This window comes from Saccostrea cucullata, unplaced genomic scaffold, assembly GCF_032062105.1.
Source record: "Saccostrea cucullata isolate Sc308-1 unplaced genomic scaffold, CSIRO_AGI_Scuc_v1 ctg191, whole genome shotgun sequence".
Taxonomy (NCBI): Eukaryota; Metazoa; Mollusca; class Bivalvia; order Ostreida; family Ostreidae; genus Saccostrea; species Saccostrea cuccullata.
Window position 1 is genome coordinate 445489 of NW_026935443.1, and position 20311 is coordinate 465799.

At 34.3% G+C, this 20311-nt stretch overlaps 2 protein-coding genes across 2 annotated transcripts in view; both read right to left on the reverse strand.

The window, feature by feature from the left end:
- LOC134242872 (serine/threonine-protein kinase SBK1-like) overlaps nt 1-11703 on the reverse strand; it is a 444928-nt gene extending 433225 nt beyond the window's left edge. Inside the window, exon 1 of the mRNA XM_062725067.1 lies at nt 11697-11703. The gene's annotated coding sequence lies outside the window, so the exon portion shown is untranslated. The remainder of the gene's footprint in view (nt 1-11696) is intronic.
- Nucleotides 694-19267, reverse strand: LOC134242873 (uncharacterized). Its single transcript, XM_062725068.1, has 7 exons — nt 18994-19267; nt 7259-13961; nt 6439-6496; nt 3080-5417; nt 2907-2990; nt 2548-2631; nt 694-2451 (listed from the first exon to the last, which is right to left on the reverse strand). Exons 1-7 carry the CDS (start codon nt 19070-19072, stop codon nt 2402-2404), a joined length of 9396 nt encoding a protein of 3131 aa, XP_062581052.1. The 5' UTR covers nt 19073-19267; the 3' UTR covers nt 694-2401.
- Nucleotides 19268-20311: the final 1044 nt, after the last annotated feature.

Genomic DNA, 20311 nt, shown 5'->3' on the forward strand with positions numbered 1-20311 from the left:
TCTTTTTCGCGCCAACATCTACTGCAACACAGGACCTCCGTTCATACGGTCTCATCCGAAGGACCGGTCTCCACATCCCACAGTGAGATTCGAACCCGCGACTATAAGGGTAGGTACTCAGCTACCCAGTACTTGTTCCTTAAACCAAGAGGAGGAAGCATTCTCCAGAAATGACGCAGTGACCAATTTAACAAAGAATCCAGTGAATTAACCATTAGAATGCAACTCAAGCTGAGTCCACAAGAGGTTATGATTCTTTGTACATGAACTAGTATTTGGGTGTCGTTCGTTTGTGTTTAAAGAGGTCAGTCATACCTTTGCCATCAGCTGTCTTTACCGATTGTCTTTCTTGTCAAAGTCTCGCTTTTTTCATCCAACTGCCAAGGTTGTTTTTCATTATTTTTCTCTTTTTTATAGATAAACATTTAACATTGGGTTCACTGACACTGGTAAAAAGAGGACATGCTCAGGGTAAATGACCATATTCTCAGGTGACAGATACTAGTATTGCTGAAAGGCCTTTTCTGTCAAATTTTTTTTCCTGTCAGACATGTTGAAATATTTTTTATTAGATTTGTTTTCGGAATTCAATTGCATGAAAGTAAAATTTTATGTGTGAAAAGAAGAGAATGAAAAACCTTACAATAACTTAAATAGTCCTTAATATTCAGAGAGGAAAAGGAGAAGTTTCATTGGTAAATTGATTTATTCCAGCAGTATAAAAGTGTAAAAGAGCTTTAAAAATGCTTTTTTGGATTTCTTTGATTTTCAACAATGACAACAATATTTTTGTTAAAAGTACACTGCAATCACATTTCATTTAAAATCATATGAGGCACACTCCTCAATGCCTTTTTATACAACACATTTTAAATTTTCAGTGAACATTAAATAAACAAAACATAGTGCTGAAAAACTTGTAGGATCTCCCTACGATAATAATTCACAACATGGACTCAAAAGTAAGGAATAGATAACGACTATGCCTGCATATATTTCTCTTAGAAATGTTTTTAAAAATTAAGAACTGTACAGGTTTTAAGTTTGACATGCAACAAACAGAAACAAAATTTAATTCAAAGAAAGTAAATTCTGATTTCTCTGTGCTTTAATTTAAAAATTCAATTTAAAGATTTCTGAAAATAACACTCTGAATACCTAAATCTTGCTTGTTCCAGAAAATCACTTTACAATATATCATCACAAAAAAAAAATCAACATAATCAGAATAATATGTAGCCAAATTTTTAAAAAAGAAGATAAGATAAGGCTCTACTAATATTACGAAGTGATACTATGCTCTATATAAAGTTGTTTAACAATTGTTTTGAATTTAAATAATTATTATGCTAATAATAAATGCTCAAGTACACAGCCATAAGTCACACGGGGAATCAGAAATAGCACTAATTTGATCATAAAATATGTGAAGGTTATATAACTCCCTCTCATAGTTATCATTCGAGAACAATAAGCAGAATCACTGACTATGTTACACAAGAGATTGTCTTGTAATGCACAAACTATGTTACATATACCCGTAACTGCTGGTATGAACTGTAACTGCTGGTAAGAAAATGAACTGAACACATCTGGTATATTTGCTGCTAAGAACACGAAAATGCATATCTTGTTTCCAGTATTTTGTTATGAACACACACTGATGGAGCAGTAACAGTCTACTTCAAATTCCAATTGAAAAAAAATTAAATGACATGGGACGGAGAAAATAATCATGAGGTAATCATACAAAAATCAAATATCAAAAAAAGCAATTATGTAGTATTAACTGCATATAAACATCTTATTTACAAAAGAATTTCCATTAATTTTCTTTATGATACTTGAAGCAAGGCTTAAGTTCTTGCACCTTAAAATCCAAATCGAGTGAATGCCAAAAAATACACTGTACAACAGCAGAAGGTTTGTTTATGAAACAAAACTAGAGAAACATTCAGTTGATAACAGGTATATACATTCTAAGACTAAACTAATTTACAAGAATGCACCATTCAGTATCTGATACTATGCTGCCTTTTTAACTAAGCTACAGAATTACCTATCATAAATTCACAACAATACCTATCAAAGCCTATGCTAGTGTTTCTACTATGATACATTCATCACAAACAGTACTGTTCATGATATTATCACATGGAAACTTCCATTATTCCACAAACTAATCTTGTGGCTGCAGAAAAGTTGAAAAATGTCTTTTTCTTTTCCCGTAGCTTTCCATCTTTCAAACTGTTCACAGCATTCTTATTTAGGAGAGTGGGGGGTCACTTTTTCACCATAATGCATGGGAGGAAAAAAAATCACTCATATATTTTCTGTCTTCTTTTCCTGTTTTGCTTCAGATTATCTAATCTGATGGCAAACAGTTCTGGAATTCTCCATTTCACTTTGGTATCTTGGCTAAAACTTCATTTATCTTCTGTGTCATCAACTCTGTGATATTAATCAATGTTCACCATTAGTACTGTAAATTTGAATTCAGATACACATATTAAAATAAACTACAGAATTCAACACGATTAAGCATACCCTCTGTCGTATGATATTCATCCACGGCTTTTGTAACTTCTCCTTTACAGTGCTCAAGTTCCTGTATTGCCGTTGTCACTTCAGCTACAAAATATGATGACAAAATAATTATTCTATGCACACATACATACACGATAAAAATATCAAAATATCAAGAAACAAAATGGGAAAAAATGAATCCAGAAGTATTTAGTGTATTCAGAAATCTTGTCTAATACAATGGGAACTAAGTCTCTGTTAGTAAATTCAATTGATTGAGATGTTGTCTTCTCGTGAATGTTGCCTAATCCCATTATTATCTTATGACCAGTGCAGTGGAGTCTAGATAAAACAAGTTTTACTGAATTTGCAAAAAATACCTGATGTTTGTTTATATTCTTCACATATCCACATCAAAGAGGCCATCATATTCACATAGGAACCTACCACTCTCTTCTGTACTTCTGTTTAAAAAAATACATGGGGGGTTATCTTCTACATATAATTCTTTAAATCTGGTTGCATATGGCTTCATATTACACATGAAAATTACCTGCAGGTCCATTAATTCTTTTTGCTAACTCTGCTGCAGATTCAAGGAGACTTTTGCTTTTGCCTGGTTCACTGGAACTCAAGTTCAGTCCTTGTCTGCTGCTTATTGCACTGGTTGCAGAAACATCAGTACTGTCACTTGAAGGAGGGTTTTGTTCTCCATCGTTTTCCTGTGCTAAAGGACCTTGACCTTGATTGTCTGTTGAAGAGTCTGACTTTGATGGATTAACACTTTCTGAATCCACACAACCTGGATCAAAGCCCGACACCTTTCTACTAGCCTTCTGAAGAAAACTGTGCACATCCCTGACAGGACTAATCTTCTGGGCTTGTCTGGTAGATAATTGACAGGCTTCACTGACAGGGCTAGTCTTAACTTTTTCAGAAGCTAACTGGTTGGTTTCACTTCTGCTCATTTGTGTTGAAGCACCCTGAGTGTTAGTATTTTGACTTTGCTTTGGTGAATATATTTGGCCACTAAAATTTGACTGTCCTAATCCACAACTGAGATTACTAACTGGTTGACGATTGACTGTCAATGCTCTGTCAGAGAGCATTCCTTGACCATTGTTTTGTCCTTGAGAAATTTGATTGATTTGCTGTTGGTGGGAAGATTTTGAATACTGCAAGGTGGTGGCACTACTAACTGAGGTTCTCATGGTTGGATGTTGTTGCTGGTAAAAAGTCATGTTTTGCTGAGATGGATGAATACTGGTTGATGTGACTTGCTTTGACAAGATGTTCTGATGAGCTGCAGCAGTCATAGTCGATGGAACCTGATTATCTATCATGTTCTGATGAGCTGGGGGAAAAGTGGATGGCTGTGCTTGATTGTACATTTGTTGTTGGGAAATACGCATTGAAGAGGGTTGCACTTGATTGATTCCGATCTGTTTCTGTGAAAGTTCCACTGCAGAAGCATGTTGCTGTGGAAGATGCACTGCAGAAGACTGAACCCAGTTGGTTCCCAACTGTTGCTGGGAAAGATGTGCTGCAGAAGGTTGAAATTGGTTGTTTCCCATTTGTTGCTGAGAAAGATGTGCTGCAGAAGGTGGAATCTGATTGGTTCTTATTTGTTGCTGGGAAAGATGTGTTGCAGAAGGTTGAAATTGGTTGTTTCCCATTTGTTGCTGGGAAAGATGTGCTGCAGAAGTTTGAAATTGGTTGTTTCCCACTTGTTCCTGGGAAAGATGTGCTGCAGGTGGAACCTGGTTGGTACTAATTTGTTGCTGGGGTAGATGTGCTGCAGAAGGTTGATATTGGTTAGTTCCTATCTGTTGATGAGAGGGTTGAATCTGGGTGCTTCCCATTTGTTGAAGATGAGGACGTGTCATGAAAAACTGGTTTTGATTGGCTTGTCCTACTTGAGTGGAAGACCCAGTGGAATGATTATTACTATATGCTCTCTGATATGGTGGAGGTGGAGGTCTCATCTGATGTCTTGTATGACTTTCCACAGATTGCTGTAGACTGGATGCTCTGTGCACCTCTGATGATTTTGTGACATTCTGCTCCCTTAGCATTTTTGCTATCTGCTGGTGCACTGTTTGTATTTGAGATGGGTTGTTTTGAAGATTGACATTTTGTTGAGTTGCCCTATTTAATGGATTATCATTTAGATTTGATGTTCCTTGTGATCCAATTGGTCTCATTACATTCTGAGGAACAGAAAATGTCTTTGATGTCTGAATGTTGAAATTTGGTTGTTGATAAAATGCTGCATTTCGTTGCTGTTGATACCTGTGGTTCAGGTCCTTTTTGAAGCTTTTAGACATCATCGAATCATCACTGACAGATCTTGTGTTCTGGATATCAGGTGCCACATTATTTGAATTTGGTTGAAAACTTTCAAGGGATCTTCTTCTTGTTAGATCACTTTGAGTACAGCCAGGCAGCACAGTGTTCACCATTTGAGCAGGAGGAGGCATTATGTTCCAATCTTGTTGGGCTCTAAATGACGCTTGAGACATTCCTGTAGATAAAGAATCTACACGGCTCTGTGTCACAGGATTATATCCCATTCTTTGGACAACAGATCGCCGCTGTACAAATTCTACATTAGTAACTTCTAAGGAGTTCAGTCCTCCAACATTACTATCAGTTTGTATTCCTGTGGTAGGTAAATCTGTTGTAACTGTTGACTGATTTGTAGTTACATCGTACTGATTAATCCCATATCTCAACATCTGTTCTAAAAGCCTCCGAGCACTTGTATTTTGTACTGATTTGATTCCCATTATGTCATCTGATAAAACATTAGCGATTGGTGAATTGTCACTTCCTCTTTCATCAGTTGAGGAATCTCTCCTGTTGTTCTGGACATCTAACATTGTATCTTTCTGAAAAGAAATGGAACAACGATATATAACACTTCCTGCTAGTTTTATATGTCACAAATTAAAAGTGAATGATCATATAGTGGTATAGTCCTTTATTATAATAGTACAACCAGATTCCGGGAAGTCAGAGCTTTATCAAGAAAACATCGGAATTAATTATTTCTCACAAATTTAGAGAATATATACAGGATTAATTAGGTAATGGTCTTTTAGATGTGACAGTTATGGTCACGCATTTTGGAGGTAATCCATTCGCCTGTCTGGGTACGTCGTGGTCTGTGATTGGAGATCCAATCTCCTCATCGACACTAATTATGGACCGTTGTCCACTCAGACGTCATTAATTGGGTTGCGTTTCCGGAACTATCAATCTACCCTGGACTTAGTGACGGAAAATAAAAGTCATTCATAGTAAATTTCACAGATTAGTGCTTCCTAACAATTTATAACAAGGATAATTATTCGCTCTCTCTGACTGTCCCCTTAAGGCATAATATTTTATTGATACATCAATAGATTAAAGTAACGGTCAAGTTAACCTGGAACATACACAAAATACCAATACAGTTATATAAAGAATATTCATTTTTAAAGTTTATAAATATATGTCATATAAGTCCTATTAATTAAGTTCAGTCGTAACCAATTATAAGGGCTATTTTGTTACAGATATCCTATATATATTGTATAAGTGGAAATTTTAGCGAGATGCAAATTTAGTAATTTTCCTTAAAAATTGGAATTTATTTTTAGCGAAATGTAATTTTAGCGATTTTAAAAAGCTCACTAAAGAATCTATTACAAATAAAGCACAATTAATTTTTGGCTACACTCACTTTTAGAGATCTTGGCACTCTTGCTAGTAATGCCAAAATTAAATCCTCACTAAAAATTCTGCTTATACAGTAAAATATTAAAGATATTGTCAACTTTGCCCAGGCAATACAATACACAACTTTAACAGACTTTCAGATTTGATGTGTTCATAACTGTTATTACAAAATATAGTAATTCTAGTTACCTGTGTTTCAAGTGGTACATCACCATTTCTTTTCTTTGTACTTCTTTCCATATGCAAACTGAAAAAAAACATTAAATGCATTAATACATATTGTTGGCATAGAATGTGCTGCCTGATTACATACTGTATAAAAAGTACATTTCAAATTCTTTTTTTTTTTAAATATTTATAAATAATTTCTTATATCTATGATTTTTGTCAATCAGGAATAAACATCCTAAATTCCTTGTTAAGGACAGTTTACTTGTTCTAAAACGAAATGTTTTCATATTCTTAAACACAATAAAGGCTACAGGCTTACACAAGATCAACCTCTCTGTAGAAGTACAACTCGCAAATAAATTTGTACATCCTAAATTTACATGGACAGGAAGTATTTGCTAAATAAAGTTAAGATTGCACAATGCTAATCCCTTATCATGTAACCATGTACATGTATACTGTAAACCAACTTTAATTTGCAGGCAAGTAATATTCACGACTTTCCCGATCTACTTTCTATTGCGAATATTAATCGCAGTGAACCAATCATTTTGCTTGTAATTGTAGAGAATGTTTCCTCAGTTGCAAAAATTGATCCTTGCAGATTGATTTTAAACCGATGAATCGCGAATAAAAGATGACACGAATAATAGTTGGTTTACAGTATATAATTTTTCAAAATCACTTGATGTTAGAATAACAATGTTACATTCAGTGATTATAAATTTAATAAATTGTTTTACTATTATACTTAAATCAGTAAACATTTTTCAATTAAAAATCAATCTATTTCATATATATTAAAATTAAAAAAAAAAAAATTTTTATGAACACTCACCCCAAACTATTCATCTTTGCGTCCACCAAGAAATTCTTCAGGGTAATAAGGTAATCCCAGATCTTCCTGACCTCGGGCTCCATGTTGCCCACTGCTGGCTGTGGCTCGGTCATTAGACACTTCATCTCGTCAAGCTTCATCACATCACTGTCATAGTGCAGCAGAAATCCACAGGGGTCAAAATATCTACAGCACAAGTTGCACCTTATGCACTGCAGTTTTGGATCCTTGAATTTCTCTGGCTCCAGGAAACCAACAGTCAATCTGGCATTTGGATTTGGCACCTGCATATTTTTGAACGACTTCTGGTGAGTAAAACCAATAGGTTTGAAGTTCTCCAGATTTTCTCTCCTCAATTTCGAAAGAAAACCGAGGACTTGTTGTGCATCTGTATGACGTTGAACATTTTCATCTGCATTCAATCCTAAATTTCTTTGGCCTGGCATAATTGTTTGTAGGTTTGGTACAAAGGATTTGTCATTTCTCATGCTTTCAGGTTCATCAGAAGGATCAGATATATCTGAATAAGGAGTTCCCCTATTACTGTCTGTTCCATAATCTGATGATGTTTCAGTTTCCTGTGAATTGCTAACATTAGTTGCTGCACTATTACTTTCTGACTGTGATGTTGCATTGTGAATTTCCTCCTCTGGTAGAATTTTCCTTGCTGTTGGTTCAGTCCCTGTACTGCCACTCACATTGGGGGTTTCTGGTCTACTGCTAGGGATGATGATGTCTTTTTGACTTTCCTGCCCTTCCATTGTGCAGATGTCAGGAAGAGTTAACATTGGGAAGTCCTCTTCACATACAATCTTCTTTGTAGTATGATCTGTTCCCGGACTGCTGTTTTTGCTAGGTGTCCCTGGTTTGCTGCTTGGTATGATCTCTCTTTGAGGTTTAATTTTCCCAGGTGTTGGTACATTAGCAATGTCTTCTTCAGCCACATATGGACTTTGGGGTACACCGCAATTGTAGTACATTATCCTTATGTCACTGTAGTCAAGTTGATCCTCTGCAATGGTGCCTGTAGGGATTGCTGGAGAAAACAACTCTATATCAAATAGATTCTTAGGAGGTACTCTTGAAGTTTCCTCCATGACACCTTTCCTCACTTCTTCATTAACGGCTGGTTTTTCGTTAATGACTGGTTTTGTTATGTTTTGTTTTCTTGTCTTGGCACTGTCCTCAGAAGATTCCTCTGATTTGTCTTGGACATTAGTTGCCTTCTCTTTGTCATCAACTTGGTTTCCTTCTTGCTGATCTTTCTCCCTGTTGCAGGAAGCATTCCTCTTATCCGGTGATTTTGAATCTAGATCAATTTGTAGATTTTCATCATCAGTGGACAATTCTGTGTCTTCTACATCTTCATTTACATTTCTATACTCTTGGAGGTTTAGGCTTCCATTAGACACCTGGTTTCCATCTGTTTCTGTTCTACTGGTATTGCTAGTACCCTCTTTAGATGGTTCCTTTGAAGAATATGCAACTTTTTCAAAATTTGTGTCATATATTTCTATTCTACCAGGAACTTTTTGCAAAATACTTTTGGCAATAATATCCGTTTCACTCTGTTTACTTTTTGGAAATGGTTTCTTAACTTCTTGAGATTTAGTCGACTCATTTGAGGTTTTCTGTGTTGATAAATTAGACAAGACTTTCCTCTTTCCTTCATCTTTACTTTGACATTTAAGTCTGGACACTCCATGTTTTAGGACAGTTTTACTATGAAGAGCCTCAGCATGTACTTGATGTTTTAACTTTTTAAACTTTTCGGATTTTAACATTTTCCTTCCACCTGTGTGTCCATGCTTTAATTCCATGCAGGTTCTTTGTCTCACCTCCTTATTCTTCTCCAGAACCTTAAGCTGTTCCACAGACAAAGTTCTGCTTTGTCTCTTTCCTCCAAGAGGCGAAATTTTAGGAACTTCATCAACTTTTCTTCCATTTTCTTTGTCATTACCTTCTGCAACTTGACTACTCAAGATATTGTTCTCTGTGGTCTCCATTTTTTCATTTTCAGAGTCATTTTCCTTGGTATTCTTTTCTTCCTGTTCTGCTGTCTTTGACAGAGATGATTCATCTGTTTTTGGAGTACTCTTTGTTGCATCAGTGGAATTTTTGTCACATACGTTCGATGGCTGATCTGCTGCATCTGCGGATTTACTTGGTTTATTTGTAAGAGCAGATGCAGTATCTTTTGGTGGTTTATTTGCTGTTTTAGTAGTAGTTTTGGAAGATGTCATGGCAGATGACTTCATTTTGTTGTCTTTTGTCACTGAAGAGGTTCTATGCTCTTTACTTTTTGTTTCTTTTGATTTCAAATGACCAGAATGAGATTTTTTCTTCAGCAGAGTGTCTGGTTTAAATAGATCTTCCTGATCAATCAGTTTAATGCTTGGTGATTTTTGATTTTGTTTCTTCGACTTCTTCAGTATTTCTTTATTGCTTGATTTAGATGAACTTTTATTATTGCCACTGGGTGCCAGTTGTTTTCTTTCAGTATCGCTTGTATCAGTTAAGCTTTTGGAACTGACTTTCTTTGCTTCTTTGTGGTTTTCTTTATCTTTCTTCTTTGCTTTTTCCTTCTGTTTAGATATGGAACTTTCCATGTCACTTGATTCCACAGATGTTGTTGATGTATCTCTTTTCTTGTCCTTTCTTGACACAAGTTTTCTTTCACTATCACTTGTATCTTTTAAATTTTTGGCACTGGCTTTCTGTGTATCCTGATTTGGTTCTTTATAGTTTTCTTTGTCTTTCTTCTTCCCTATTTCTTTCTGTTTAGATATGGAACTTTCCATGTCACTTGATTCCACAGATGTTGATGATGTATCTCTTTTCTTGTCCTTCCTCGACACAAGTTTTGGCAAAGTTTCATCACAGATACTATTTGTTGAGGAATTATACCCACTCTTGTTTTCTTTCTTAGATGATGACTTAATTTCTTTACTAGTCTGCACTTTCATTGTGTGTGAAGTGGGTTTTGGTGTTACTTCACTCAACTTGGGTGATATTTTGTTGGATAAAGTCTTTTTACTTTTTTCAACAGATGTATCACTGAGTTTTTCTTTTGTTACTGGAACTTTCACTGAAGGTTCCCTGCATAGTTTATTCTCTGGTTTATTTACCAGTTTATTCTCTGGTGATTTGGTATCAAGACTTTTCTCTCTATTTGAAGCACTGTTTTCCCTTTTCTGACTAGTGTCTTTCATCTTCTGATCACTCTTGGTACCATCTGAACCATCTACAACTGATTTACAAGTGGTTTTTGAACTTTTAATAGCAGACTTGAGGCTTTTTTCTCTAAAAGACTGCTCCTGAAGCTCATCAAATGATGTTTTAGTTATCTTGGATTCTTGTTCTTCTGTACTTCTCATTGTCTTTGGTTCATTCAGAGAATCCAAGCTATTCTGCATTTCACAGTGACTTGATTTATTGTGGTGAATCACTGAAGAGTTTGTTGTAAACAGACTATGTTTAGCAACTTCTCTATCTTTCTCTTTTTCTTCTGAGATATCACTGTTTTTGATTGGTGTAGAAGTTTTAACCATTCCTTGATTAGTAAGGCTTGATTGGTTGGTTTTTCCCACTTCATTTACCGAATCATTTGATAGTTCATCATAAAAATCAGCAATGTTACTGAGTGCATTGTCTGGTTTTTGATTCACAGTCTTTTCTGTGCTCCTCACTTTCACTGATTTTGGACTCACTGACTTGTCCATGTGCATCATTTTCACTGTCTCCACATTGGATAATTCACTAGATTTTGGTTGAATCATATCTTGGTTTGTCTTTGAAATATTGCTGGAGTTTCCTTCTTTACTGGAGGTCTTAGAACTGAATTCCTGATCTGAATCTGTGAATTCATCAAATGACTCTAACTCTAGGTCTGAGGAGTCAGAGTTCAGTTTAAGATTCTTTTCATCCTCTCCTCTGGAAGACAGTTGCAGATTATTTTCATCAGCTTGTGTTTCTGTAGATGGCAATTGTTCTTGAGGAGCAGTCTCTACTATGCTTCTGCTTTCAGGTCCTTTAATCACAGCAAGGCTCTTCAACAAACTAGATGGTAATTGTTTCTTTGAAATATCAATAGATAATTCTATTGATTGTTTGACTTTTTCTTGAGTCGCCTTTTCTTTATTTGGCATGATCTCATTTACACTCTTATGTGTCTGTATGATTTTTGTTTCAGTCTCTGGAACTTCGGTTTTTTGTGATTCTTGCTCTTTACTTGCAAGATTTGGTGTTGCTTTCTCTTGAATACCATTGCTTTGATTCATGCCTAATTGACAATTCATAATTGGAGCTGAATTTTCTTTACCCATCTCTGGTTCAGTGGATTTCTCTGTAGAATCAACCCTTGTGTTGACTCTGCCATCATCTAACTTTGGTCTGCTTTTTAGGAGACAGTTCATATTTGGAGCAGAATTTTCTTCACTGATCTCTTTTTCAGCAGAATTGTCAGTAGAATCAAGCCGCATGTTGGCTGTTCCATTGTCTACCTTTGGTCTGCTTTTCAGTAGACAGTTAAAATTTGGAGCTGAATTACCCTTCTTTGGTTCAGTGGATTTCTCTGTAGAATCAATCCCTGTGTCGACTCCTCCATCATCTAACTTTGATCTGCTTTTTAGGTTAATCAAGATCTTCTTACTTTTCTTCGCACCAGTACAAAGGTCCGACATATTTTCTTTGTCAAATACTTCCAATGGGTGTTTTCTCTTTTTAGCACTACATGGTTCTTTTTTCTCTTCTTGCTCTTGTTCACACACTACGTTTCTCTCATGATCTGAATAAAGAGAAATTCTTAGATTTTCATGCAGAGATGATGTGTGCCTATTGATTTCTCCAGATGCAGAAAAGCTTGTATTTATAGGGCCAATCTCCCGAGGTGATTTTGGCTTAATTTGAATTGTTCTGTACTCACTCTCCAATGTGGAAGATATTCCTTCTTTAGAAGTGATTGTTGCATTTCCTAGCTCCATACGACTATGCTCTGCCACATTTCCAACAAGTTTTCCAAGCAGATCATCAACATTTGCCAACATTTGCTCTTCCTTTTCTTTCTCATATTTTTCATACTGTCTTCTAACAAAGGCCTCATTTCTGCTTGGTCTTCGACCTTGAAATCTTCCATGCCTGTATATCTTTATTTCACGTAAATTTTTACTTCTCTGTAATGGTGAAACTGTCTTCTCTCTGCGAACAGGTGTTTTGCTTCTACTTCTTTCTGAGTTTGGACTTGCACTTCTTGACGAAGACTCTGAACTCGATGAAGACCTTGATCTAGATGACTCTGTCGATGTTGATGAGATACTGCTTAAGCTTCTTTCAGAGTCCCTCCTTTGAAGTCCACGTGATCGATTTTTAGGGGAAGGTGATCTTTCATTGCTTCTCCTCCTGTTTCTTACATAACTGTCTTTTGCTGGTGAAGAGCTCCGTGATCGACTCTTTGATCTCTGAGCTCTATCATCTGCCCCTCCTCTGGAGCTTCTTTCAGAACTTTGTGATCTGTACCTAAATGGACTAGAATATTTTCTTGATGGACTCCTTGATTTGTATCGTCTATCTTCTCTCCTGTCTCTCTGTCTACTGTTAGATCTGTATCCTCTGTTTCTTGATGGACTTCGTGAACTTGATAGAGATCTTGATCGGTAATGTTTTCTATTTCTGTCTCTTGATCTTTGTCGACTATTTGACCTATTTACACTACTTCTTGATGAACTTCGTGACCTGGAACTTCTTGTTTCGTATTGTCTGTCTCTTCTGTCACTTGATCCCTGTCCACTATATGACCTGTATCCACTATTTCTAGAAAAACGTGAACTTGATAAACTCCTTGATCTGTAACGTCTTCTTGAACTTCGTGATCGTGAACTTGATGGACTTCTTGTTCTATCACGTCTGTCTCTAGATCTTTCTTTACTACGTGATCTGTATCTACCATTCCTAGATGAACTCCTAGAACTTAAACTTGAAGGACTTCCCGATCTATAGTATTGTCTTTTGAAGAACTCCTTGGAATTTCCTTGAAATTGATTTGATTTAAATCCTTCATTTCGGTAAGGACTCTGAGAATGCACACTTGACCCACTTCCTGATCCTGAGCGGTATCTTACTCTATCTTGGGGTCTGGATCCAGAACTGCTTCGAGATTTCTTGGAATGGTATGGGTCGACATCATTATAAGTATAATGCCTTTTCCTCTTCTGATAGTCATACTCAGCGACACTGTTGTTATGGAATTCTGCAGACCGACGATTGTCTTTAAAACTGTTTCTGGGATAAAATTCTGATGAAGACTGTTCCAGGCTCTCAAGAAATGTTTTAATTGGAGAAGGATTTCTGTTTCTGTTTTGGAGAGATATTTTATGTGGTGCTCCTCTACCACGAAACTTATGCACACCTCTACCTCTGGTGTTCAGATTGCCTCTTGTTCTTCTGAATGGATAATCATATGCTGTTGTATTAAGGTTTCTGTCAAGGTCCTGAACAGGTTCATCTAATTCATCAAAAGGTCTGACTTTGCGAAAATCACGCTGTTCAAAAGGTTCAGAGTTTACTTTGGTTTTGGAATAGCCATAGGAAGGTGGTGAGTAGTTTCGACGGTCTCTTGAATAGTCGTTGTGATAGCTTTTGGTAATTTTTTCTCTTCCATAGTAGTTGTCATATTCCTTTTCCTGGAATGCCATGTTATTCTTTACATCTGCACAACAAAAACAGAAATCATAAGTCACAAGTTTTACAAAAATAAACCATTAACATATCTGTTCATAAATTCTGTTGTACTAAAGTTTAAATATACATAATAATTATAGTTGTCATTTTGTGAATTAAAAACTTAGATACTTTTAGTATTTAGTATTTACTTATTCTTTTGCTGATATATAACATGCCATTATCATTATACCCAATCCCAGGCAATAAAGTATTTGCATATATGCATATATAAGTGCCAATTGTTTCACATCAAGTCAAACCAATAGAGCACTCACGGAAGGAAGGGAAAAAATGTGAACATTCCATGCCTCTGTTTGAATTTTAAATATTTTTTTCTGACAAATCATCCAATCACACCCTTAAACACATATTTCCATCAAAAAACACATCCCAATTATCCAAAATAAAATATCCATCCTTCAGAATCAGACACTAAAAAAATACTCTTTTCCATGGAAGCTAAACAAGAATATTAATGACTAACATTTGGTTATTTCCATGACAAATTTCTATTTTTATTGGCAAATGGAAAAAGAGTATTAAATCTGGTTCAAAGTTCAAGGTTACTGGAAAATCCCCAGGCTACAAAAAATTTTTCCATTGTGAGTGCATGGATATGCCTAAGGTAGCAGGAAAATCTCCAATGTACAGAAAATTTCCATCATCAGACAATACATGTATATGTATGCCAAGACAATGGTCCACTAATCAACCATTAAATTTTCCATCATGAGCCCAAGGTAGCTCGAAGATCCCCAGTCTACTAAAAATTTCCATCACCCGAGGAATTATATAAATGCCATGACCATGGTTCACTGATCAACCATTAAATTTGGAGGAGAAACAGATCTTTGTCTGTTACACTTAATGATTTAGCTGACAAAAAAAATCTGTTTATTTAAAGGTGTTACCCCGGTATTCAGAGTTTTAAAAAAGTCATTGCTCCAGTAGGTATTATGTGCTGAAAACTATTTTAAACTCCATTGAAATCTTGGTAACCAAAGAAGGAGAATAACCTTGAACCAACTGACACCTTGATAAAGGTTAAAGGGCTAATTTCCCACACTCAGGTAAATTCCATTGAATTTCATCCACAATGCAATCACTGAACCATAAAATCCCCATACAATGCTGATGGACAAAGTATACAATAGTTTGGGTGACTCAGTTTCTTAGTGCCATGGTAGCAAAAAAGATTTAAAAATCATTTTATTTTTTGACAGCACAATTCACAGGCCACTTCCACTTAAAATATCTGAAGAATCTTATGATAAAAAATAATTTTCCTTAATTGTTGCAGCTGCATAGAACAAATTTTGAAGATCAGAAAAATTAAATTTTTTATTGAATAGTCCATCTCAGATTTTGATATTGATAACCAAATAACCGGCAGAAAATCCACTGTACCTTGTACAATGTATATAATAGGTCATTGTACATGAACTGGTGGGGTCAACATGGTCAAGACAATAAAACAGCACACGTATTGCTGACAGCTTGCCTTCACCAGTGTCAATCAGCAAATTCTCACAATTATACTCCCCATTCAGACACTTCATAGTATAACTTATGAAAATCTCAAGTTTCTATCTGCACAAATTTGAAAAATAATTTTTTCCTTTTGTTTGCTTGTCAAAAAAAAACTGAGCTTTTGGAATAACAACCAAGTAACATTTATAATGCTGAATTTCTTTTTTAAACTGCCTTCAGGGTAAATTTTAGAGTAAGACACCTTAAAAATAACTGTTAAGAATAGAGTTGCCGATAATGGAGATGACTTTAGATGTATGCATTATCTATTCTATATCTAAAACATATTCATTCTTGACCATTTTTACCATATTCAAACAGCTTTGAAGTGATATATACAAGATAACTTATTAAGATAACATTTATTACACCCACCCTTGAGGGTATTCTATTAAAGGTACACATTTAAAAGATATTTATCTAACCCAAAACTTAAAATGCACTGCTATATAGCAGAAGGATATATTAATTGATAGATGACAATAAATGTATGAATATAAATGATATACAAATCAACTTACTGGTATAAACACTGAAACATTTTCTGTTTTTAAATGTAGATCGAGTGACAATTAACAGTGATAAATTTTATTGCTTAAAATTCCCAATGAATTGTTTACAGTTAAAATTATCATCTATATGGCAAAAACAGTGCAACATGGATGATTTTACAAGCTTTTAGACATCAAAATTCAAAAAGACTATATTTCAGCACTGACTGAAAATACTTCGATTTGGTTTATTGGGTTACCTGTATTAGTCAATTCAAACCATGTATGTAAGGTGAAGTGTAAATTAAATATCTTTGAGGTTGCATTCACTTACTCAATAATTATTCATAAAACATTTACTTTTCAAATGCCTTACATATCTGCATAATTTTCAAATGTCTTTGAAGTATGATATTATAATACCCTTGTTAATTAATTTACTCAATCTCTAATTACTCCATACTGATAGTGACAGAGATAGGTGTGACATATCAATTAACAGGATTTAGATTCATACCAATTCAGCTTTGTTAGCGTTTTATCCTATCAATTCATATTGAGACAATCAAATTTTCACTTACCCCTACCCCTAAATTGTTTGTTTTAAGAGTCCCAGTATTTAATAGACAATAAATAGAGATTTTGCAAACTTAACAGAGATTTTGAATTAAAGAAAGCTATAAAAGAAATTAAATGGCTTGAGTATTGCTGCATTGTTATTTAATCAATTTAAGCATATAAGTTTCTTAATATTCTTTGAAAACAACTTGTTTTTTTTACTCATTCCCTGAGACCAAGAAAGAAAGAGTGACATCAATTATTGTTAATAGCGTGAGAGTAAAACTCTGTTCCTTCCTTTAAAACTGATTTATTATAAATGAATGTACATAACTCTATCTGTTCACCAATCAATGTATCTATAGGCTCCAATGCATTTACACATTAACATGATGAACAAAAATATGGCCAGTACCATTAAAATTTCTCTCAGGTCAAGATGACACATTCTATTAGCTGATTACCAGGGAGTTCATTGGAGTGATTATAGAGCTATTGGAAAGCATAAGCTTCATATGTCAAAAGTAGGTCAAGTTTCCCACATGATTGCCTTCCTTCAAATAAGCTTTTAAAATTGTTTTCCTCATGTCAAAAGTGCAAATAAACAAAACTCTGCAACTTGTACATGTAGATAAATTTTCATAAAATAACACTACAAAGATGACCACTTCATTCAAGTGAAAATGTCCTCAAAACATTTTAACAAGTCAGACTTTAACCAAATTGTGACCTCAATATGATTCTGGTCTTCAACCAGCAAATTACTTTTATAGCAATATTACATCCTTTATCTTAATTCAATGTCCTCCAATGCTATTGACACAATTTTCTAATATCAATTCTTGTTCATTCACCCTTTATTGTACTACATATTTACATCTTGATCCACACAAGGTGAACCCTTCAATTATGAGGGTTTTAAAGATTTGTTACATAACTCTTATTTAAATAAAAGTTTGTTTAAAGAATATAACTGTTTCTTTGTTTAACATTGCATAATTTGCTATTTCTTATTTTAAAGATATTGCCCTGATAAGCAACATGATGACATAATCCATAAAAATTTTTGTTTATTTGTGAAAGCAATGAAATTTTTATTACTTTTAGCAATAATATTAAAAAAGTCATCTCTATCATGCTTATATAATGGACATTCAATCAGTGAGTGTATCTCATCTTCCACACAGTTTGCTTTTGTGAATCAATCTTTCCACCTTGGTCTAAATTTGCATATAAGTTCAAAATTTTTTAATAATAAAACTTTTCAATTTCAAAACTTCTTTTTATATAGAAATATTTAAACATATATTCTTGATCCACACATTTCAATGAGAGATTTGTTCAACTCTTAGAAAGTCAAACTCTGCAAGTGTTGATTCCATTATAACTAGAAATCACTATCAGCCTCCTCCCTCTTGAAATGGGGTTTGTGTCTTCATTTAATGATAAAGAACACAAACTTTTATCAATTTTTATTTGTCTTCAGCTAAAAATGTGAAAGTCTTTAAAACGTTTGCTTAGTAACACGCCATTCTCATTTCCATAAATAACCTTGATAAGGATTTTGAAAAACCTATGCATTATTAAAATGACAATTTTTTGCTTGATCTAGCTACAACATAATGATAAACAAAGTTTTAATTATATTTAAATTATTGTCATCTTAATTTTAGCAACGTTAAACTATTAACACAACATTAAGGCAATTTTAAAGCTACAGAACAAAATCATTGTTAAATCCATAATATGAAGGTATCGGGTAGTTATAATATAGTCTCTCATTTTTTTAAAAGGGGAGGGGGAGATGAGTAGTTTAAATTAATAAAATGCCTCCTAAATATTTATATTTATAATGCAAATTATTAAATTCCTCTTCCTAGCTATTCTATATGATACTCATTATAACTCATACTTGCGTTCTAAGAGTACTATCATATGTCTCCAATTTTATGCATGCATTTTATTGTCACACCTTTCATATGAACAACTGTACCTAACACAAATTCATGATAATTATGCTTGTGGGCCTCTATAACATTATGCAGGCTCTATTCTCCAAAGTAAATGAGTAAACTATAAACATACAGGGAGAAATATACCACAGCTCATAAACACTTCAACTATAACAACTGGCCCTAAGTTTTCTACACACACATATTCATATTCCTAATCATTCCCTCTCTAGCTCAAGACAGCTGCATAATGACAACTATACATTCCAGAACAAATTGTTTTGACTCTCTGCTCTCTCAAGGAACTGGTAAAAAAAGATACATTTTATTCTGAAAATCATTCACAGTAACACATCTAGATGAATTCTATTGAGCAGTCTAAAAATATTTGCTGCTGAGCAAAAATTTAACTAACATTCAGCTACAATAAAAACCTCCAATTAACAAGAAAAATCCTTACAAAAAGCATCCACCTGAAACAGCTTACCTGGCACATCATAAAAACTCTGTGAACTCCTTTCCCAAAGGCAGAATTGCCCATTATGACCCGATATAAAGGGATTCATTCCTTGTATTTACTATAGGTATTTTTACATCTGTTCCAATTTCTCAGTAGCAATTCTAATGCTAAGTGTCCAAATTCTGATACAACATCTTCACTGCCTATGCAGCAATTTTATGATTTTAGCAAAACTCTTGCAATACAGAATCATTGTTTTCAGCTAACACTGGCTTATACACTTCTATCAGCCCTTCTCAGCTATAAATAGCAGTAGAGGGGTTTTATTTACTTGGAACATTCCACTACTTAGACAATAATTGACTCTCCCAAATCCTACCTTTTCCACCTGCTCCTGGCCAAACTCATTTTTAATCCAAAATATAATTGTTTGTTTTCATTCTGTCAACATAATTAATGAATTAAACTTAACAGATATATGATAAACACTGTAGTGATTTTTTTTCCTCTCCTCTTACACACCTGAACAACTTTTAAATTCCCGCCACTCATGATTAAAAAAAAAAATTAATGACAAAGACAACATTCACGCCTTATCATTGAAATCTACTCTTTTCTGAATTGTTAAATGGATCACATAGCAACCTGATTTTCAACAAAGAAATAAGTTTTGTAAAGATTAATTGACATATTTTTTTCACTAGTCATGAAATTTTAGTAATTAACAGCTAGACTCTGAATTTGTGCTTTTACCTTTTTTCATTAGATATATAGTTATCATTATTGTTAGAATTTAATTATATGAAAGAATGTGATACATTTTAGGAATCACTGAAATGTATGCTTTAAAGCTTTTTACAACATATATTATTTATTGTATTTCCAAATCACATCATGTGCATTATGCTGCTAAGAATGAGGGTGGGGTTTGAAATAGTCCTTTATTGTAGCTACTAGTTAGTGTCTGTGTTAATCATATCAAAAATAACTACTTTACATTGAATTATCAATACCAAATGTACATTTTATTTTGCAACTTCTCTTATAATGCTCACTTTCAAAAGAACACTAGATATTTCATACAAGTGAAGTTAAAGAAATGATAATTCTGTGGAAATTGCTGATTGTTCAAAGAAACAGATGCATTTATGCAATAGGGCATTTAAAACTCTGGGAGTCCATTTATATGAACTGTCTGGTCATAGCTGTCAAATTTGATTTACTCATGAGCAGATAGTTGATAGACTGAAGCTAGTACAATAAAAGAGAAATAATAATCAAAATGCCAAAATTTCAATCCCTTGCACATGTTTACACCTGATTAGAAAAATAGTTCCCACATTAA

What these genes read in the sequence shown, in the direction of transcription:
- LOC134242873 (XM_062725068.1), bottom strand. Translation starts at nt 19,072, where the DNA reads ATGAATCCCTTTATATCGGGTCATAATGGGCAATTCTGCCTTTGGGAA. An exon ending in ATGTACCACTTGAAACACAG is followed by an intron (nt 5,418 to 6,438) that starts GTAACTAGAATT and finishes ATTTCTTTTCAG; the next exon opens with AAAGATACAATGTTAGATGT. An exon ending in AGAATATAAACAAACATCAG is followed by an intron (nt 2,632 to 2,906) that starts GTATTTTTTGCA and finishes CATATTTTGTAG; the next exon opens with CTGAAGTGACAACGGCAATA.